This window comes from Lolium perenne, chromosome 4 (genome assembly GCF_019359855.2).
Source record: "Lolium perenne isolate Kyuss_39 chromosome 4, Kyuss_2.0, whole genome shotgun sequence".
Taxonomy (NCBI): domain Eukaryota; kingdom Viridiplantae; phylum Streptophyta; class Magnoliopsida; order Poales; family Poaceae; genus Lolium; species Lolium perenne.
In genome coordinates this window covers 81,445,317-81,467,814 of record NC_067247.2, presented here as the reverse complement: position 1 = coordinate 81,467,814, position 22,498 = coordinate 81,445,317, and the positions used below count along the sequence as shown (strand labels likewise).

Genomic DNA, 22,498 nt, shown 5'->3' with positions numbered 1-22,498 from the left:
CCTCGATTCATCTAGATCATCGCCATTGATTTCATCATCAAGATCGTTATCATTTTTGTCCTCCTCCTCATCGTTGTCCTTGTCCTGGCTCTCCCCCTCGTCATCGGCATCATCATCGGTCTTCTCCTCGTCATCGTCGCTATCATCATCATCGGTCTTCTCCTCGTCATCGTTGCTATCATCATCATCATCATCATCATCATCGGTATTATCAATAATGCCCCAATCATCAGATTCATTATCAAGCCTAATGATACGCTTGACATTGGTAACCATAGGTACGCCGTCATCATCAAAGGAGATATCTAGAGAGACGAGTCCAAGACCGTCCACATCGAGAGGCGTGTTGTTGTCAGCTCGGGTGGCCCCATAGAGTTGGTCTCCAAGAAAGGCAACATCGATGATACGGACAAAAGGAGTTGTTCGTGGCTGAGGCGACCACAATCCCTTCCCTGGCCGGACCAACATGAGGGGGTAGTTCCAGTTGTTTGTCATGACGGCGATGACATCATCCGGTGTGGACCGCATGTGCACCTTGAAGACGCGGAATTCCTCGGTAACTCGGCCGATGACATCATCAAGCTCAGGGAGTGGCACAATTGCTCCAGAGGTGGTATTGCAGAGGAAATAAGTGTGGGTCTTGTCGTCCTGCGTGTAGTCGATGGCGATCCAGTCGTTGGTGGAGCCGATGCACCTCACATTATCGATGTCAACGGAGGCATCAGTTGAGGTGACGAAGAAGGGTTTGCCATCCCCACGGACGATCCTAGGGAAAAGGTCTCGAGGAACATGCTCATGTCGCATGGCGGAGTGCCAAGAGCGGCACACTGCCCGGAACCGAGCATGGTCGTCGGCGGCAAGTCGGGCCATGACCAGGCCGAGGATCTCTGGTGGGAGCTCAGACCACGGCGGCGAAATCGACGACGACGGCGCCATCAATCGATGGATTGTCGTAGTTAGCTTTGCTTGAACCAGCTGGTTGTACGTGCTATCGGAGGGCCGGAAAGAAGAAATAGGTAGCTGTGATAATACCGAGCAGCGAGTATATATCGAGCGCAATAGGAGTTTTCGTGACCGAGTTTGTTCGTGTCCATACACGTAACAGGCAGAACATACTCCGGTCTCCGGTTTTCTTACTAGTCAAACCAGGTCGTATGCGTGTCCGGTTTTCTGACGTTTTTTTTTATAAAAAAATCTGAAGTTATCCGGCTCTACAGCCCAAGTAAAAAACAGGCCGACGCGACCCGACCCGACCCACACTGGACTCGCCTGCCTCTTCCTCATCTTCCCCACCCTCTCACCCGGCCGGACCAGCTGCCGCCGTTTCCGCCTCCTCCTCCCCCGATTCGCGCACGATGGAGCTGGAGCAGATCAAGAAGGTGGTGGGTGGAGCCGTGACTGCGGCGACGGTTGGCACCCAGGCCTACAAGATCTACCAGAAAGGAATGAAGCTAATGGGGCCAATCGAATGCCCGTGGTGCTACAAGGACATCCCGCGGGACCTCTTCGAAGCTCATCTGCTGCAGCACAAGGGCGACCACGATGTCTGCCAGGTGAAAAGGGCTGTTGCTGGAGGGATGCGGGCAGGAAAAGAAGCTGCCAAGGCGTACAAGAAGCAGGAGAAGGAGGCACCGCAGCAGGCGAAGCGAGCGCGGGAGCAGGGACGGAGGTCAGGGACACGCCACAGGGAATGAAGGTGAACACTCTCTGTCTTCCAGGGTTTCCGACTGTGTGTTCCTCGAATAAAAAAATCCACATTTTTTTCTTTCTCGTGGCTTAACCGTCAGATCTAGATGTTGCTTCGGGTTTTGAGTCCTGGTTCTTGGAGTTGTCAGCAGCATCCTACTCCGTACTAACCACAAATGTCTTCCATAGGGCTAGCCTTTTGTTTCCATAAGCTATGCACCGCACCCATCTTGTTTAGGTGACCAAGGGAACGTAATGCCCACTAATAACTAAATCCTGCTCCTTTTCTCTAGCTTTATTTATTATATTGTTACAAAAAGAGTGTTACAAGATTTGCATAATAAAATGCTGCATGATATACATCAGAGTTTCCTTCTGAAATAGGCATTTAGTAGTCAAAGGTTCTCTAGGAAAGTGGACTTACATTCTCATTACACATTCTTGGAGAGATCTTGCATTCGGAGCAGTGAATTTAACATCACATGGCACTTCTCTAACGTATATTATAGCAGATCCAAATCATACCTGGTTGAAATTTAGGATCAAAGTGTTTTTATTTAACAAAGCTACTACAGCCTGACAATTACAATTCACAATATCTCTGCATTGCTGTTGAGTGATTCTAATGCGAGGTCTGCATTGCTGTTGAGTGATTCTAATGTGAGGATGATTGTTTCTACTTGTGCTTCAGTACAGCCCGCAAGCATGTGCTCTTTTTTTATCACTACCATAGTTCCACATGACCGAAAATGTCCTCTTCATTTCGGTCAGGTGAAGAGAGTTTTGGGGTTATCTTCTTTGCCCATTTTTTCTCAAGCCTGTAGACATTATATCCCTTCAAAGAGTTAACAGCAAAATAGGTGACGACGCTTATGCATGTCAGCCAAAATGACACTGGTCACCCTTGCAAAAGAAAAGCCAAGAAATCACCATGATGCTTCATTGAAAATCACTAGGGAAGAGTAATTATGCTGTATATCTTACGTCCCTGGTAAAAAAGTATAGAATTTACTTATAGTGGATATTCCTATGTATCAAATTAGACAAACATAATAATCAAGGTCTAGGGATGTCTCTTACTGTCACTTGCATTTGCATATTATTTTGGTGCTAGCTAAGTGCCCGTGCGCTTGCAATGGGTCAATAATTGATATGTACGCGCCTATTAATGATTAGTTTTTATTTCATGTTTGTTTAAGAGTGTTAAGATTAATTTGTACCCATGTCTGCTCTTTTTTCCTTACCAAGAGTAAGTACCAACTAATTTATTTTTGTTAACCTTTTCTAAAATAATTTACTCCTTTAGTAGTTCGGATAGTGCGACCTAATAATAGATTAAGGAACTAGCATCTAAATAATATCTTAAGCAACACCTCTCGTCAGTTCAATCTTCTTCAGGGTCTAACACTAACAAAAACAATATATATAGTTACCAAAAGAAAATGAAAAACCTGTGTCAAGTTTCAGAAGTTTTTTGACAATTCTACAACAAAAATACCACAATTTAGAATAAGGAACCAGAGGGTACCTCCTACAAAGCGGATAACAAGAGGGGTGATCTACGCGAAGGCGGAAGGAGCACTGACTCCAGCCCTGGTGCTCCAGCTTGAGCCATAGCCGGATCGAGATCAATCCCTGCATCGGCCATGTTGTGCCCCAGATCTGGAGCAGTTGCGAGATGAACGGTTTTTTCTTCTTTTCCACAGAACAGAACAGCGAAACGATACGTTTCACTTGGCGGTGGCAAAGCCTGTAACTTTAGAAAGCGGTTTTTTTATGTGCGACGATCGATGTGGTCAACCGGTTTTTTGACGCGGGATCGCTATATCGTGTTGGTTTTCCAGTTTTTTGGTGCGGATCGCTATATCACGCTGGTTTTCGGGTTTTTTGGCGAGTGATAGCTTCCGGCTTTTTTGAGGCATGAAGCTTGGATTTTGGATGTACCAAACGGGTTTTCTACCTACTGACACCACCGATTGCAATTTAATAGTAAAAATATGTATTAGAAGCTGTTTAAGCACATCCCAATTTAACATATTATTAACTGTTGCTTCTAAATAGGGGATAGCTTATGCGTGTATTGGTTAACCTAAACGTGGAAGCATTAAGCTGATAATGCCTGAGTTTAGCATGAAACTAGTGTATGTCCTTCACAGTTGATATTGTATTTGTTTCAGCCTTGTGAATTTGCAGGCTGAAATAAATGGAATGTTATAGAGTAAAATGCGGACAGGTGTGAGAGACGAGGTAGAAATGTCAATTATAACTTGACAAAAATGATTATTGGGCATAGTGTGAATAGCATAATTTGTTTGTTTTGTTTCATCGCCTAGGTACCTTGTCTACTTAGGATTTTTGTTTTGTTTCACTGCCGAAGTAACTTGTCCATCTAGGACCCCTCTCAGATTGGTGTTTATATTGTTAACATGCCGAGTTGCTGACGTGCCTAGCCACTCTGGGATTTTTCGTTGTCACTACCATAGTTCCACATGAGCAAAAACAGATTCTATCCTCTTCATTTTGGTCAGGTGAAAAGAGTTTGGGGGTATTTTATTTGCCCAATTTTTCTCATGTATGTAAACATGATAACCCTTCCAAGAGTTACCAACCAAATACATGATGACGCTTATACATGTAAGCCAAAGATGATGACACTGTTCACCATCACAAAAAAACAAAACAAAAAACTCACCATTAATCTTCATGAAGCATGACAACAGATGAGTAGTTATGTGTCTTACTTTCCCCGTAAAACTATATATATGTTTTACTAAATTATTTATCTTAGTTGTGCATAATTTCGTATCAAAACTGTTATCTATTCTACTTAATTATATATCATAGTTTCCAGCTATTATATGTTCTACTTAATTACATGTCTTTTTATGCATAATTTTGTGTTAACAAGGATACTTGTATAACAAAATCCTGAATATGACACCAGAGTTTCCTACTGAAACAGGCATTTAGTAATCAAAGATTTTCTAGGAAATAGAACTTACGTTTTCATTATACACGTTCTTGCACAACTCTTGCATCTGGAACACTGAATTTAGCATCACCTGACACCTCTCCAGCATAATGCTAGATCAGATCCAAATCATTAGAATTGAAGTGTTTTATTTAACAATGTTGCTACAACCTGACCATCTTCCCCCAACTAACAATTTACAAGATCTGCATTGTTGTTGAGTGATTCTAATGGGAGGATGATTGTTTTTACTTTTGCTTCAGCGTAGCCTGCGAGCATTTACTCCTATTTTGAGTTTAGATATGTACCTTTTCCGATTTCCGCCTATTTTCTTCTTTCCATGGATCTGTGCTTGAATCATCACAAGTTTTGATAGAAAATAGTTATCACCATTGAGAGCAGATACAGAATACAAAAACTTATGTCTTCATGCAAAACTATACTATGTTATGTTTTGCCAATACTTTGAGGCCGTAGTGTATTGACCAAATTATGTTGCTTATCTTTGCAGGAATTGTTAGAGCAGAGTTCAGAGGGTAGAGGGAAGCTGGAGCAGCTGTGATTTTGTCGTTATCAGTTGAACTGCATTAAGTACTACCTTTTATTTGTGCCCTGATGGTAGCTTATAGCTGCTGGTAACATCCTAAATTTGAGAGTACTATATCCATATCGCGTACTAATCTAATGGTGTTCTCTACCTGATATTCGCCTTGGTGGCCAGAGAGGCACGGTCCGTGGATTCAAATATATTAAGTTAAAAGCTGGCACTTGTGAAAACTCATGTCTTTAAATGTTAGTGTTTGTTGTTATATCTTGTGTTTGTGCTATATTATTGAACTTTCCCACATGGCTCTTTTAGTTAGCTCTGGTATGTCCTTTGTATGGCTATTCCGGCTAGCTAGGCAGTGGCACTTCCACTGCCACTTCTTGAGCATCCAGGGTGGGAGTAATCATTGGACCGTCTTGTTCTTACGAGGACCAAACTTGCCAGTTGCCACTATATTTATCTAGAGTTACTTATTTAAAGAGTGGATGTATTTGCAAACCAAGCAACAGGAAGTGTAACTCATGCTGACATGCCCTTTCTGTATGTATGTAGGCAGTACAAGTATGCTATTCGTGCGTCACCACTAAAAATAAAATCTAATCATGCAGTTATATATATCTATTGTGCGCGTGTTCAGATTATATGTTTATCACGACCTATTTTTCTAGATGATCGAGATCCTGAACGGATGGTTTTGAACCGTGCTAAACAATAAGAACGAATATTTACACAGTACAATAGAAAATCGCCCACCACCTTATTGTTTAGAGTTCACTGATCATGGTGCTGTATCGCTATATACAGTTCACTGGCCAATATTTCACCAGTATTATAACATTTCTAACGTCCATTTTTGCATCAAAATGTACTCTTGTTTAGAAAAAAAGGAAATGGCAGCTAATCAATTTGTGGCAATATATTTTTTTCTCTCTTTTTGGCAGCTTTAATATTATGGGGGATACCTTTCAAGTGTACCAAAAAGTCTTTTGTTAGTAAAGAATGTTTTTTCAGGGTGAGGTTTAGAACGGCTACAACATGTAGATGAAAAAAAGCACACGAGCAATGAGGCTAAATTAGCCAGCATGTCTATATCAATTCGCAGTATTCTTTATATCTGTTTTTCATTTTAAGTAGTAGCAAAGACACCTGTGCTACGCCACGGAACCAACAAAAGGAGGCGTAGTTCTAAGAAGATTGTAAGATAGGCATGGAAACTCTGCAGATAACCAACAAAACAAGGTCTAAACATTCTAGAACGAAAAAAAAGAAGCAAGACGGATATTGAAACCGTACCGTTAATAGCTTCACATCGATATTTCCCTATCTGGTGGCAATGTAACTTGTAAGGAAGAGCCAGATCCATCCGAGTGCGCACAATCACGCATCGCCCATGAGCAGGGTGGCCGTCATGAATCTACAAGATGGTAAAATAAACTACTCCTCCGATCCATTCCATATTACTTGTTGCTTACTTAGTAGGTTTGTACTACATCAGCAGCAAGTAATACGGAATGAAGGAAGTATCAAATAAGCCAGAGTACAGGTCAGAGCTAGATCGGAGAGAAAAAAAACTTAAAACAATGGAGTATATTTGTTATGGTTAAACTTTCATGTGATAGTGGTACTCATCTATTTTCTGCGGTTCAAAAACTATAGTAGTAGTAGTAGTGCTCATCTTAGTCGCCCCTCATGGTTATCTACAGCATCGGTTGATTAGAAGAGGTATTATGTATCATGGATCTACGCTTATAACGTGGTCGTTCCCGAAACCGGCTGGGAATCCGTCCCGGTGGCATGAGCATTTGGGGAGGAGGAAGAAGCAGATCTAGGAGGGGGCATGGCACAAAAACCTTTGCTAAATCAGATGCCAAGGAAATAGGGAATCAGCTAGCGACATAGTATGGAATGAGATGCAGTATATGGTCACAGGATAATAAGAGAAATCGCCATCATAAGTGGTACTAATATACATGTATATCCCTGCGGGGAAAAAAAAAGCATACAGAAGCAGGTTCTTCGTAGAACCAGATGAACAAACAATGGCCCTCTCACCTGCCCAGAGATATAGTATATCTACGTACGTGCAAAGAAAAGAAGAGATTGAGAGATCCACCGGCCTTACCTAGATGAGCTGGGGCGGCTCAGCTCAGCTTAGCACAGGGTGAGGAACAAGATAAGGAGGAAAAAACAAAAGGTAAAGAGGAAAGAGGAGCAACGAGCAAGCTACCGATTTCCATTTTGAAGCAAGCTAGAACAAGCTAACCTGCGGATCCCATCGATCTGTAACGGAGTGTACAGAGCACGTATTTGGGTGAAAAGTAAATACGCTCTACTTGTGGTACTACTGAGATCTGAGCGGCAGGCAGACATCACGCACCTTGATTTGCAGCTTTCACAAAAAGCCACGACTCTTGAAGCAGGATGTCCAATTGATTGAGTGGATCTTTCTGACAACAGGCAGAGCTAGCTAGACATAGACATCCATCCACCGTTGCCGGAACAGCTCCCATAGGCAGCACTTGGTCAGTAGAGGAAAGCCAAATCGGAGAAGGGGCGAGAGAGAAGGGGATGAGGGAGAGGTCTGCGCTGGATTTTTTAAAGAGCAACTCTACGCTGGATATCTTTTTTCCAAGCACACTACATCGATAGACGCTCACATGTACATATATATCTCTGAGAAACCGATATCTGTGAGAAACCGAGTTTACGAAACTAATCCAGCAGATATTGATATAGATGAAATCATCATGAAAGTCTCGCTGTTGATGAAAATGTCGCCTCCCGCTGATATATTTTTTACTTTTTAATAAAAAACCAAAGTGTCAAATCTATAATTTGAATTCTGGTGAGCTAGGGCGCCACAACCCTCCTAACCATCCAACAATTAGGCTGGCTCTCGACTCTGCGCTAGATTTCATTCGTCTTCTTTCTGAAACTCCAACTTCTGAGTCTTCAAAATTCTACCAGGAATTATATAACCAGATATATAGGCTGAGATTATATGCTAGAAGTTTCATTTAAAAATATGTTGTATTTTGGAAAATACAAAACAACAATATTTCTGACTAATAAAGAAAGTCATTATACGAACCGTCGCTTAATTAAGATATACTACTAATAACTAGCAATATGTGTCTGCGCGTTGCTTGTTGAATAAATCTTATGCACATTGTCAAATAGAAGTAGTTTTAATAATGGTAGCTAGCTAGAGTTGAGGGCAGGTACGAGTTATAAGAGCTTTCACAATGTGTGTACGGTTTGCCCGGTTTAGCTGGTTTACACTAATTCAAGATTTTCTAATCGTACTAGCTTTAGAGTTTGGATTGTATATGTGAAAGAGATCGAACTACAGAATTACTGAGCAGCCTGAGCGGTTTCAGGTTTTGCACACTCCTACATAATAGGTTGGACATGCAGCGAGTTCGTGCTACGCTCGTTGTTTGCAGCGAGTTGTAGCCTTCTTGTATTCTATTTTCTGCCTTCTATAAAGATATAGTACACCGTCGGCGTACTCGCGAAAAAAGGTTGGACAAGCAGCTCTTGCATATTCTTATCATATGCCATTCTTATACTAATGTCATAATATTTTCTTCAAATAACTTAATTTAGCAGCAACATCCATGAGCACTTACAACAGTCTAACAGTGAACACATATAGACACACAAGTAATTAACAATGAGAGAGAACGAGCAGTAAGAAATTGGTGTAGCCCTGATGGAGGAGCCTATAGCTAGGGGCCTTGGCATTAGCGATAACAAATATCATCAAATAGGCATCTTTAATAGAGCCAGTGCATTCGTAAAAGATCGCGTTGATTTTTAAAAAGATTGTGTTGATTTTTAGAAAAATCGCAAGTCAAATTTATATTGTGTATAGTTGTTACTACGATTCCGTAGCGAAGCACGAACAATGTGCTAGTTAAGATATACTACTAATAACTAGCAATATGTGCCTGCTCGTTGCTTGTTGAATAAATCTTATGCACATTATCAAGTAGAAGTAGTTTTACAGTTTCAGAATAATGGTAGCTAGCTAGAGTTGAGGGCAGGTACGATTTATAAGAGCTTTCACAATGTGTGTATTTTAGTGCCGCACGTCCTCTCCTTCTTCTCCCACCCGCTCAAATCGCCGGTAACCGCTGGCGCAATACTTCGACTGCGCTAGACTCTGGCTCATCTCCCTTTTCGCCACCGGTGGTTCGCCTACTCTGGCCAGAACGCGGCAACCACTCCCCCCTTCACCATCCGGAGAAGTTGTTCGATCGCTTGTCTGGTAGGCGCCACCCGTCGTTGTTTGGCCTATTGCCACCACAGATTTCTAACTATTTGATTTACCTCATAGACATGGATAGCCAAGACGAGATGATCCAACAAATTCTTGCGGTCATCGCTTGCCTTCAAAGAATACTTGATGAAGAGGAGAAGAATAAGAGATCGCGCCGCGTAGGATCAAGGCCGGGAAGGAAAAAGTCGAAGCCTCGACAGAGATTGGAGGGTCATACTGTGTTGTAGAATGACTACTTCTATGACAATGCAACACATGCCGACAATTTTTTGCGGCGCTATAGGATGAGAAAAGACTTGTTCATGTATATCCTTCATGGCGCGAGAGAGTTCGACCCCTACTTCAGGCTGAAGCACGACGCCGTTGGCATGGCTAGCTTCTCGTCGATCCAAAAATGCACCGCCGCCATGAGGATGCTTGCATATGGAGCACCTATCGATGCATAGGATAACTACCTTCGCATGAGTGAGTCCACTGCCATTAAGGACATGTACAGATTCTATCGAGCTGTCGTGAGAAAATTTGGCCCGTACTATTTGAGAGGGCCAACTGAAGCAGAGACTGTTGGGATCATGGCACAAAATGCAGCGAGAGGATTCCCTGAAATGCTTGGAAGCATCGATTGTATGCACTATCATGAAAGAACTGCATGTTTTCTTGGCAAGGTTTTTACAAAGGACATCATGGATACTGCAATGTGGTGCTTTAAGTTGTAGTGGATTATGACCTATGTATTTGATATTCTTTTTTTGTCATGGCGGGATCACACATTGACATCAACGTGCTGCAGCAATCTTCGATGTTTTCCAAACTTGTGGAAGGTCATGCTTCACCATGCAAATATGAAGTTTTTTTTGAACTATGCAAATATGAGGTTAATGGTAACCAATACAACAAAGGCTAATATCTAGCTGATGGTATCTATCCAATATGGGTGACATTTGTCAAGACAATCCCTGCGTCAACGGGTTAGAAGAATTGCCACTTTGTTGAGCCCTAGGAGAGAGGGCATTTTGTGTGTTTCAAGCTAAATTTGCTATTGTTCGGTATCCTGCTTTTCCTGGTCTCAAGTGAAAAAGTGGGAGGTGATGCAAGCTTGTGTAATCATGCACAACATGATCATTACGAATGACCGCAAGAATCGAGCCAGGCATGTTGATCCCTACGAGTGTTAGGGACCTCTTGCGGAGGTTGATCACCAGATTCCGAGTTTGTTGATTTCTTCACCATGCATACGGGAATCCGTGATAACAATATTCACGTGCAGTTGCAATATGATTTTGTAGAGCATCTATGGAGGCTCAAAGAAGAGGCAGCAACTGCGTCGGCGTCTTGATCTAGCCCAACTTCTATTTGTTTGATTTATTGTTTGTTTAAATGCTTAATTTATTTGATGTTTAAATAAAATACTATTAAAAAATTGGGGGACGTGACTGGAAACAAGGTACGGCGTCCCCTGAACGTTCAATACGGCGCTCAATCTGGATGCGGTTTAGGGGCGCGACTAGAGATGCTCTTAGCTATCATACAACACTTGCACGCGGTTATAGGCAAAAGGCATTAGTAGCTCAATCACATGCACATGAGTACAATTTTTGTACATTTAGATACAACACACTAAGAAATAATGTATTGGAGTACTTGTATCTTAAGAAACACCATTGTCTATAATAACATGCTAAGAGCGAACAAACATGAAAGGCCAACATAACATGAAGAAAGATAAAAAGTTGCATATATTTGAGTAGTCAAAATCCTCTATATTCATGTTTTTATTCATTGTGTACGTCGATGGCTCTAGCTCTCGGTATAGGGATGATATCTTCGATCCGGATTACGGATTGTAGTATGATAAGCTTTTTTCCTAGAAGACCTAGGTTTAATCGAGCCTTGGGAAGCACTGCTAAAATGGTGTAAAGGAAACGTCTCCAAGATTTGCTAGTATATTTTATCTTCAGTTTACCAGACCTATCTAGTTTGCTTTTAAGGGGGTTATGTTCAATGATGGAAATAGGCTAGAGTTAAGGTTTGTCCTACAGCTATGCATACATATATATAATTAAAGCACATATGTGTAACAAATAAAATAGAAATAAGAGATTTATGAGTAGCACATCCGTAAATAATCTTGCCCCTAAAGCCAAAGGTGGCAAGAGCCTAATGGTCCAACCATTGTCCTTACAGGCGCAAACAACAATAATTATTAAGTAAATGAATACATACCAAAGCCTTAAGCTAGATGATTGTGCCATAATCCCGAACGAATCACTAAACATGTACCGTTATTCCCCTTTCTGTCACTGAGGTTTCGCGGTAGAATGCCGTTCTCTACTCATCCCACCTCTTCGCTTGATCGAATCGAATGATATGAGTACCTGTAGATCACTGAGACGAGGCAAAGAAACAAGGATACACTATTGCAAAACTCCTATTCAATCCTTACACATATAATAAGATTAGATGCACATACATTATACGAGGATTCAAACCAACCCGCAGCCCATGAGGACTACTCACACATAAATATCAAGATCAAATACGAAGATATAAATCATTGTACAAAATACTTAGATTGAAATCACAATATTATTACAATGGTCGCTAATTCTCAAGGAGACCTCTATTACAATGGTGATGTCTATGGCTATGGAGGAGATGGGAGATGGGATGGATGAACTATGGTGGTGGATCTCCTTCGGTGCGGTGTAGATGAATCTGGTGGATGGCAGCTCTGTTTGGTGACGAATGGCTCTCCTTCTGGCGTCGGTCCCTTCACGAAACTTATAGGGTTTGACCTCAGGAATGTGACGGCACACGGTACGGGCGCACGGTACGGGCGGGGCTTGCCCATACCGATGCCCGTTAAAGCCCTTGGAACTGACTATTCGAGCATACTCCACTTTTCCATGCTCCTGGCGCGATTTTCTTCAGTAATTGTAGATCCATTTGTCATTATGACGTGATTTCCTGCACAACATCCAAAAATATAAGAGATTGCACATATTTGCATTAATTAGTCAATAGTGGCAAGTTGAGAGGTAAACTTAGTCAATTTATTGACTTAGCTAATGGTTTAAACACAAGAAGAAAAAGTGGTGTATTTCACACCCATCATGACTTAGCTATGCCGATGGAATGACCCTTGGCATACGTGGAAGACACCATCTAGAGGATGTCTCCGTGAATCATCTTTGTCGTGGGCTGAACTTTGCCAAAGGTGGCCATAAACCCTCGGTGTTCGTATCTATGTCAAGGGCCATGTGGTGTGTGCCGATGGAGCAAGTGCCAATGACCCTATACCAAGAGCTATCCATGACATATAGGTATACTGAGGTTTTTTTTCTTCTTTGCTGAGGGTTTTGGTCCATCGGCATAGTAGTCGTTTCCTATAGATCGAGCAAGATTCTAAGAGTTCGTGTTGATGTTTGGATCAAAACCTCCTGCTCCCCAACCTATCTCGATGATGAAGGGAGATCTGAAGAAAACCGCGAAGAAGAAATATGGAGAGGAACCGATGCCGACATCCAGGTTTGCGTCATCGAGCAAGAACGAAAATTGGGGAGGTTCGGCCGTCCGAGTGGAAGCAGTGGCGAACATGCGTGCTCCCCGTGCTCTATTGATCGAACACCAACGATGCCAAGACAATAGAGAGCTAATCTGGTCAAGTATATACCCGACGCTGACAAGGACGAACAATGGAGAGTTGGATCTCCTAATGAGGGTCATCCCACAAGCTCGTGGGGTGGTGGACGAAGGTGGGGTAGGGGCCAACATGTGCAACAAATACGACTCTACCACAACGATCGGGTGGCAATGGAGTCCATACTCCGTGTTGTCCCATCGGAGATGGTGCCCACACTCGGTGCCAAGGACACGTCGAAGGAGGCCTAGGACACCATCAAGTCAATCTGCCTCGAGGTAGATCGCATGCATAACAAGAAGGCACAGATGTACCAAAATTAATTCCATGACATTTATTTCAAGAATGGAAAGACCATCGACGAATTCGCCATGTGGCTCGCTGGTATGATGAATGCCCTTTCCGTTCTTGGTGAAGCTAGAACTTGTGGATGTGCCATTCCAAAATGATACTCGCAGTCAGAGATGTCTATTGAGGAGTTGACATGGCGTCTCAAGGCCATCGAGGGGTGACACGAGTTGGACGGTGAGAATGGCATTGGCCGTGGGCAGATTCTCCTCACTGAAGAGGAGTGGGCCACACATTCAAAAGCATCTCATTGCAACAATGTAATTCCAATAAATATATTTTTGAGGAGCAAATTTTTCTTTCAATTGGAGAATCACATTGTCATAGGTGTTAAGTTGACTAAAGGTTTGGACATTCTAGTCCTCCAAATCTAGATCTCTACCTATTTATAATGATTTCTACCCCAGGCCCCCACTGAAGGTCTCCGTACTCTTTCTCTGTCAAGCTTGCCATAGGTTTGAATTCTTCACCTTCTTTGCCTTCTCTTGTGTTCTTTGGATTTGGCTTCGATTAGCTGCTTGATGCCTTTTCAGTTAGATTTTATGAGATGTGTGATGCCTTCTTAGTTTGTTTTCACCTAATTCTTCCCGAGGTCCTCTTCGTGGGCACTTCATCATCTTCATTCACATGAACTTCCCCCCTCTTCTTTGCCCTAAAATCCTCTCGATCACTACCTAAATCTATCATATAAGGAGAAACGAGAGAGGGAGATGTAAGTTTACAAAAAAATAAAGATAATCGGCATTTAAATAGACAAGATATCATTGACATGAGTGTATGGGCTAGCCATCGACTCTACTGCAAGTGGGAGATTAATAGGTATAGTTCCCTATAGGCAACAATATTCCATCCTTGTATTCATAAGATAAAGTCCATGTATAAACTATTGCACCTATCATCGAATATGTGATTTGGTTATGGAACCTTGTGTTTAATTAGTTTATATAGTTTCATCCTTAGCCATTGAGGTTGTGTTGGACACACACTACCGATACTTATGTGAAAGATGGCAAATGACTAGGTTTCACATGTCATGGGTATGGAGATGTTAATCTGACTTACCCTTGCTATGCCAAAGAGTTATGCTAGATGGATTGACCCAAGGTTTGAGTCATCATGAATAAGTTGTGATATGGTCTTACTAAAGCAATGGAATCCTTAGATTTGAGATGATCGCATGATCTTGGTTGTGGATCAGCTGGCATTGAGTTCTCCAAATGCTGTCAATAATCATAAAGATGGCACTTGGGCCATCTGTGAAGCAAGCAACATGACGTGGATGAACTAATACGAGATTTCCCTCTCCATATTAGATAGATATTCTCTAGGCCCTCCCGTGTCATATTATTTGCAAGCATGACCATGCACTACTTTAGTAAGTGTTAATCAAGATAGTTGAGTAACCGTTAGTCCAATTGGATCACATATCACGGAGGTGGGAAAAGGGAGTTAAGCTACATGGGGATGACAAGCTGGCTCACCTGTAGATTACCATAAATATCGTGAGGCAAAGGGACTTGGACAAATCTTCATATTGAGGAAAGCTACTCATTAGTATTTGGGAGTCGGCCCATTTCACCTCTAGCCCCTATGTTGGGAAATTTCTTCGTTTTTCTATCATTGGCATTTGGGAGTCGGAAAGCTTTGCTATAAGCCATTACCGAGTTATCGCCTTAGAGTGTGACTTGGAAACGTGTTCTGGTTACCATAATCCTATAGGGTCACTAATGCATGTAAAATGCATACATGAACTTTTTTAGTTTATTGATACATATTCCCACATATTTCCAACCTATATGATGTTATATTGATGTTTTATATTAATTTTTGGGGATTTACCAATGATCCCCTTTACTAGGATTATAACTCTGCAGGATCGAAAAACCCTGTTTTTTTGTATTTTTTTTTACTTTCAGAGACCTAAACGGGCTCAAATTGAGCTAGAACTTTGGGGACATTAATATTTCATCAAGAGAAGCATCTGGAGCACTTGGACCTCACAGGAGGGGCCTAGAGTCCCCAAAGATGTGGTGTGGCACTTCCAACAAGGTGGGCACTGATACGTCCAAAACGTATCTACTTTCCCGAACACTTTTGCTATTGTTTTGCCTCTAATTTGTGTATTTTGGATGCAACTAACACGGACTAACGCTGTTTTCAGCAGAACTGTTCTGGTGTCTCGTTTTTGTGCAGAAATCCAACTTTCGGGAAAATCCTCGGAATTTATGTAGAAGGCCCTATTTTCCCGGAAACCGACGGAGCCGAGAAGGACAAGTCGGTGGAGGCCCGAGGGCCCCACACCATAGGGCGGCGCGGCCTGTGGGGGCCCGCGCGGCCATGTGGTGTGGCCCCCTCGGCCGGCCTCCGACGCCCTCCTTCGGACTACTTATTGGCCTCGACCTAAAAACGCACGGGGAGAAGTCGAAGTCGCCAGAAACCCTCCAGAACGCCGCCACATCACGAAACTCCGTCTCGGGAGCCAGAAGTCTCCGTTCTGGCACTCCGCCGGGACGGGGAATTGGAGGAGATCATCGCCATCATCACCGCCAACGCCTCTCCATCAACCAGCCATGTTTCCCCCATCCATGTGTGAGTAATTCCCCCGCTGTAGGCCGAAGGGGATGGTAGGGATTGGATGAGATTGGTCATGTAATAGCATAAGATTGTTAGGGCATAGTGCCTAGTGTCCGTAATTGGTACTTAGATGATATTGTTGCAACTTGTTATGCTTAATGCTTGTCACTAGGGCCCGAGTGCCATGATCTCAGATCTGAACATGTTATTGTTTCATCATGATATTCATTGTTTATTGATCTTACCTGCAAGTTGTATACACATGTCGCTGTCCGGAACCGATGGCCCCGAAGTGACAGAAATCGGGACAACCGGAGGGAATGGTAGTGATGTGAGGATCACATGTGTTCACGGAGTGTTAATGCTTTGCTCCGGTACTCTATTAAAAGGAGTACCTTAATATCCAGTAGTTTCCCTTGAGGCCCGGCTGCCACCGGCTGGTAGGACAAAAGATGTTGTGCAAGTTTCTCATTGCGAGCACGTACGACTATATATGGAACACATGCCTATTGATTGCTTTGTACTTGGACACCGTTTTATTATTATCTGCAAATGCCCTGCTATGATTGTTACATGAGTTTCTCTCATCCATGCAACGCCCGTCATCCGTCCCCGTGCCTACAGTATTTTAATCCTGCTGTTTACTATAATCACTGCTTGTCTTTGTTACTCGCTTTGTTATTTCACTACTGCTACCGCTATAAAACTGTTACTACTGATAAACTCTTGCGAGCAAATCTGTTTCCAGGTGCAGCTGAATTGACAACTCCGCTGTTAAGGCTTTCAAGTATTCTTTGTCTCCCCTTGTGTCGAATCAATAAATTGAGTTTTACTTCCCTCGAAGACTGTTGCGATCCCCTATACTTGTGGGTCATCAAGACTATTTTCTGGCGCCGTTGCCGGGGAGCATAGCTTTATTTGAAAGTTCACTTGGATTGATATTGTTCGCTGCAAATTCTCCATCATGGGTAAACCTCGCGATTCTAAGATCGCCATATTACCATCCACTACAAGAAAATGTACAATTCTGAGTACCTCCGCTACACTTGATTCACCATCTGTGATTGATAAACTTGTTTCACCGCCGCATGCTTCACATGCGGGTACTTCTGCTGAATCTGAAAACTCTCATAATATTGATAATATTTCTGCTGTGCTTGATGATAGTGGTTCATTGGGATCCTTTCTAGATGCTACGATTGCTAGGTCTAGACAAATTGAAAATACTGAAACTCCTAATGCTACTACACCTGTTAATTCACCTGAACTTGATTATTTTAGTGATGATCCTGATGAAGATTATGTGGAGCTTAATGATGATTTTATTGAAAAATGCAATGCTACTACTGATGCAAGAAAAATTAAAAAGTTGCTTGCAGAACATGCTGTTAGATATAAACTGTCTCCTGATCCTAAGTTTGCCACATCTCCTATAAACATTAAGGATAAAGATTATGATTTTTCTCTTGATTTATCTCATATAGCTATTGTTGAGAAAACACCCTTTTGTGGTACTGAAAAAGAAAGTGCTGTTGAACAAATGATTGAGTTATCTACTCTAAGTAGCTTGTTTTCTGATGATGTCAAGATGCGTACTTACTTTGTTGCTAAAATCTTTCCATTCTCATTAAAGGATGACGCTAAAACTTGGTATAATAGTTTGCCACCTAATTCTATTAAAATTCCAAAAGAATTGCTTGATGTTTTCTTCCGTAAATACTTTCCTGCTAGTGCTCAACATATTGCTTTGCAGAGAATTTATAATTTTGACCAGGAAGATGGAGAGAAATTGCCTGAGGCTTGGGCGAGATTTTGCTCTCTTATTAGAGCTCGGCCTGATCATGATTTGGAAAAGCATGATTTACTCGATATATTTTATACTGGACTAACCATTGAGTCTAGGGCATACCTGGATAGTTGTGCTGGTTGTGTTTTCAGGAAAAGAACTCCAGACGACGCTGAAGAATTATTGGCTAAAATAGGCCGGAATCATGATGATTGGACTACACCTGAACCAACTCCAACGCCAATATTAAAGAAGAGGGGTATGATTAAATTAAATGATGAAGATATGAGGGAAGCCAAGAAGTCTCTCAAGGAGAAAGGTATTAAATCTGAAGATGTGAAGAATCTTCCTCCCATAGAAGATATATGTGAGATAATTCCCCCTTCATCCATGATTGAGGTAAACTCCCTTCAACGCTTTACTAGGGAAGATATTCCGTATTCGAAACCCCCTGCACAATGCTTAGATGAGTTTGATAATTATATTGTTAAGCAAGAAAATTTTAATATGAGAGTAGAGAATCATTTAATGGAAAATTCTCGAGCTATTAGTGAATTGCATGATATTGTAGAGAGAACCTCCAATGATGTTAAGATGCTTGTTAAACATTTTCATATGATTCAAACTCAAATTGATCAACTCACTAAAGTGCAAAATGACTTGTTGGGGAATAATTCTAAAGAGAAACATGCTTATGAAGTAACAACTAGAGGTGGTGTCTCTACCCAGGATCCTCTATATCCTGAAGGGCATCCCAAAAGAATTGAACAAGATTCTCAACACATTGAACCTAGTGCTCCTTCTAAGAAGAAAAAGAAGAAGAAACATAAAAATGCTGTAGAATCCTCTGAACCTGCTAATGATCCTAATAGTATTTCTATTTCTGATGCTGAAACTGAAAGTGGTAATGAACATGATAAAGATAATGATAAGAAGGATGCTTCTGATAAAGAAGAGGTAGAAGAAGAACCTGAAAAGCATGCTAAAAATAAAAAGTACACTAAAGAAGATTTTATTGCTGAGAAACATGGTAATGAAAGAGAACCTTGGGTGCAAAAGCAAATGCCTTTTCCTGCTAAGAAACTAAAATCAAAGGAAGAAGAACATTATAATAAATTTTGCGATTGGATGAAACCTTTATTCTTGCAAATCCCTTTGACTGATGCTCTTAAATTGCCACCTTATTCAAAGTATATGAAAGATATTGTTACTAACAAAAGGAAAATCCCCAATGAGGAAATTTCCACTATGCTTGCTAATTACTCTTTCAATGGCAAAGTTCCAAAGAAGTTGGGCGATCCAGGTATACCTACTATTCCTTGTTCTATTAAGAATAATTATGTTAAAACTGCTCTATGTGATTTGGGAGCCGGTGTTAGTGTTATGCCTTTTTCTCTTTATAAGAGACTTTATTTAGATAAGTTGATACCTACTGATATATCTTTGCAAATGGCTGATAAATCTACTGCTATTCCTGTTGGTATATGTGAGGATGTTTCTGTTCAAGTTACTACTAACTGCTTGATATTAACTGATTTTGTTGTGTTGGAAATGCCTGAAGATGATAATATGTCTATTATTCTTGGGAGACCTTTTCTTAACACCGCAGGGGCTGTTATTGATTGCAATAAAGGAAATGTTACTTTCAATGTTGATGATAGGGAGCATACCGTTTATTTTCCCAAGAGGATTGAGAAAGCGTGTGGAGTTAATACTATTTCTAATGTGAGAACTATCAAAGTGGGAACTATTGATTGTCCTATATATGAGCCTAAAGAAGAATATCAAACTCTCGTGATTGGATCCATATCAATACAATTCAAGGTAACATGATTGATTTGAGGTTTATTTCTTCTTATGTTATGTAAAAACTATTCGGTCACAAGACTTGATCAACCTTGTTAACGAATACTTTTTATATGCATAGAGGAGGTAAACAACATCTCTTTCTTCCTCCACTTGCTCTAGTTGCTGTAGCATTTTTAATTTGCAAAGTTCCTTAGTTAATTGGAGATTTCAAAATTTTCCTGGCCAGTAATAATAAACTAAATACCCAGAAATGTGCATTTTTCAAAGTTTTCAAAAATTCACAAAAATTATACCGTTGGTCCTATTTTTCGATGAGGCACCTGGGAGCACCAGAGGATGACCTGTGGGGCACCACAGGGTGCCACACCACAGGCCGGCGCGGCCAAGGAGGGGGGCGCGCCACCCTGTGGTGTGGGCCCCTCCTTGCCCCACCATCTCATCTCTTTCTCCCAGCATCTTCTCTCTCCCGAAAAAACTCGCACCAGGTTCCTCTCACTCGCGTTTTTGCTCAAGAGCTCCAGATTTTTCGATCTCTTTGCTCAGCCCAGATTTCTGTCTGAAATTTGGCACATTTTCTCTCTGGTATGTGACTCCTCCGCCTATCCAAGTAGAATTTTGTTTGGTGGAGTATATCTTGAATATTTTGCTGCTGTAGGTAACATGTTTAGTGAGCTTGCATGCTTGTTCTAAGTTGTAGAAACTAGTTTTGATGCATGATTAGTACTCTAGCAAGTTCCTATGGTAGTTTCCCCTTGATTTTATGTCACCAAATCAAATTTTATATTGTTTGTTAAAAATTTCAGAGAAGAGATGAAGAAGTTCAACTTTGGAGAGTTGTTCAAGAAAGGAACAACCAGCACCGGGAGGCCTTCTAGGGCCGCCACCCGGCTTAGGCGATCGTACAATGAGGATATCATCGCGCCTAGCTTCGCGCCCGAAGAGGACAACGGGGCTCCTAACGCTTCATCTTTTCCATGCTATGATTTTCTGAGAAATGCAGGGATATTGGAGGATTTCTTCACCCTTGTCAACAGGGCGGGCTTAGCCACCTATGTGGGAGATGAAAGGGAGCAATACTACATGCTCGCCAAAATCTTCGTCGAAAGCTTCAAGTTCCACAACAAGCAATATGAGCCGACAGTTGCATTCAAGATCTATGGTAATCCTGTTACTATGGAATTGGAAGATTTTTGTCGTGCATTGGATATTGCCCCTGTAGGTACAGCAAGTAGGATTGATGACAACCCCCGGGACTTGTTGGAGCTCTATCGAGGGATTACCGATGATGATTGTCGCACCATTCAGCGTGGCAAGATAAGGAACATTCAACTCCCCGCCATTAAGTATTTTGCATATTACATTGCTACTAGCATTCTAGGTAGGGAGAACACTAGCAATATTTCTAGTTACCATCTTGCTTTCTTGAATATTGCACTTACTGGTCGGACATCTTATCACCTTGGTTCTCTTATTGCTCGCCGCCTGTCTAATAGGGGGCCTATTTTTGGAGGAACTATTGCACTGCGCGTTTTAACATATTTAAGACTTACTCTTGATCCTAATGATGTGCCATTGATCCCTAGGAGACTCGATATTGCTGCTATGAAGAGTCATCATTTTGTTACCGCTGATTCTACTTTAGATAGTATGGTCTATAGAATGTTGTTTGCTGACGGGGATGAGAAGGAAATCCCTCTTCCCCAACCAGGTTTGTTCAGTATTGACAGGCAATCATGGTCGTGCACTAAGGAGGAGGTGGATGAACATATGAAGATACAAGACTTCCACCAGCAGCATGACTCCGAGGACGCCGAGGCCTCCCACGACTACACCGTCACGTATCCGGGTGCTTCTTCTAGCACATGCCCGGAATACGATCCATCTTCGTCATACTACGGAGATACTACCTCATGGTCTCGATGGGATTGAACTCCACTTAGGCCAAAAGCCTAAGCTTGGGGGAGGTATACCGGCATCACTCATTATTTGCATATTATGATTGCTGGATACTTGCACATACTTGTTTAGTCTCTTTGAGTGGTTTTCTAATGAGAGGGAGATGATATTTGGGGAAGTGCTGCCTGAAAACAGATTCTGGACTGTTACTAGGAAAATTCGTGCGCACAGCCAGAACGTTATTTTGAGCTTCCAATTTTTGTGCAGGTTCCCCAGGTTGTTATCTAACTTTCATTAGTTGAACACTTTTCGAGCTGAGCAACGTAAGATTTTTGTAAAAATCGATTTCTGTACTGCTGCCAGGTTTTGGCAGATTTCTGCCATCTCGCTTTTCTGTGTTTCTTTTAGTTTGATATTTCTTGTTTTTGCTTTGTTTCTTTCCCAAAACATAAAAATACCAAAAATATTTCTGTTGTTTCTCTTCACCATTTGTTTGCTTTGGCTTCTTGCATTTGTTTCGCTTTATTTGCTATTGCTAGTTTGCTATAAGAAAACCCAAAAAGATTTTGCTTTGTTTGTTTGTTTCCTCTTGTTCTTGTTTGCAATTCGAAAACACCAAAAATATTTGCTGTTCTTCTTTGGTTTGTAAAGTTCATTATGAGTTCAATGGTCTTCGGTGGCTGGAGCGTGGTTTTCATTTCATATTATCCAAGCTGCACAAGTGAAAGGCAATAATGACGATCTACGACAATTGGATTGTGGTGAGAGGCTGGTATGAACTCTATTTGTTTTCATGTTTGTACATATACTCATCCATGTGAGCATGCTTAGTTGGTTCATGTGAAGTATATGTTACTTGAGAAAGTCTAGTAGTTCATGATCTCTCATGTTTAGCTCCAATTTATTAATATGAGTAGCATGTCACGGATGTTTGCTTGCATTGTTTTATTCATAAG

The 22,498-nt window shown here is 41.6% G+C and overlaps 1 protein-coding gene and 1 long non-coding RNA gene across 6 annotated transcripts; one reads left to right on the top strand and one right to left on the bottom strand.

Annotated features, from left to right (window-relative positions):
• Nucleotides 1–1,238: 1,238 nt before the first annotated feature.
• Nucleotides 1,239–5,466, top strand: LOC127293115 (uncharacterized). Its single transcript, XM_051322671.2, has 2 exons — nt 1,239–1,696; nt 5,169–5,466. The coding sequence occupies exon 1, from the start codon at nt 1,356–1,358 to the stop codon at nt 1,692–1,694; it is 339 nt and encodes a 112-aa protein (XP_051178631.1). The 5' UTR covers nt 1,239–1,355; the 3' UTR covers nt 1,695–1,696; nt 5,169–5,466.
• LOC127293117 (uncharacterized) lies at nt 1,950–7,851 on the bottom strand. 5 transcript variants are annotated; one of them, XR_007845612.2, is made up of 3 exons: nt 7,582–7,851; nt 6,498–6,690; nt 1,950–6,420 (listed from the first exon to the last, which is right to left on the bottom strand). It is a non-coding gene; the product is annotated as an uncharacterized lncRNA (long non-coding RNA). The 5 variants fall into 5 exon arrangements; XR_011742604.1 differs by having other exon boundaries at nt 6,498–6,618; XR_007845611.2 differs by lacking the exon at nt 7,582–7,851 and having other exon boundaries at nt 6,498–7,575.
• Between the last annotated feature and the right edge of the window lie 14,647 nt (nt 7,852–22,498).

What these genes read in the sequence shown, in the direction of transcription:
- LOC127293115 (XM_051322671.2), top strand. Translation starts at nt 1,356, where the DNA reads ATGGAGCTGGAGCAGATCAAGAAGGTGGTGGGTGGAGCCGTGACTGCG.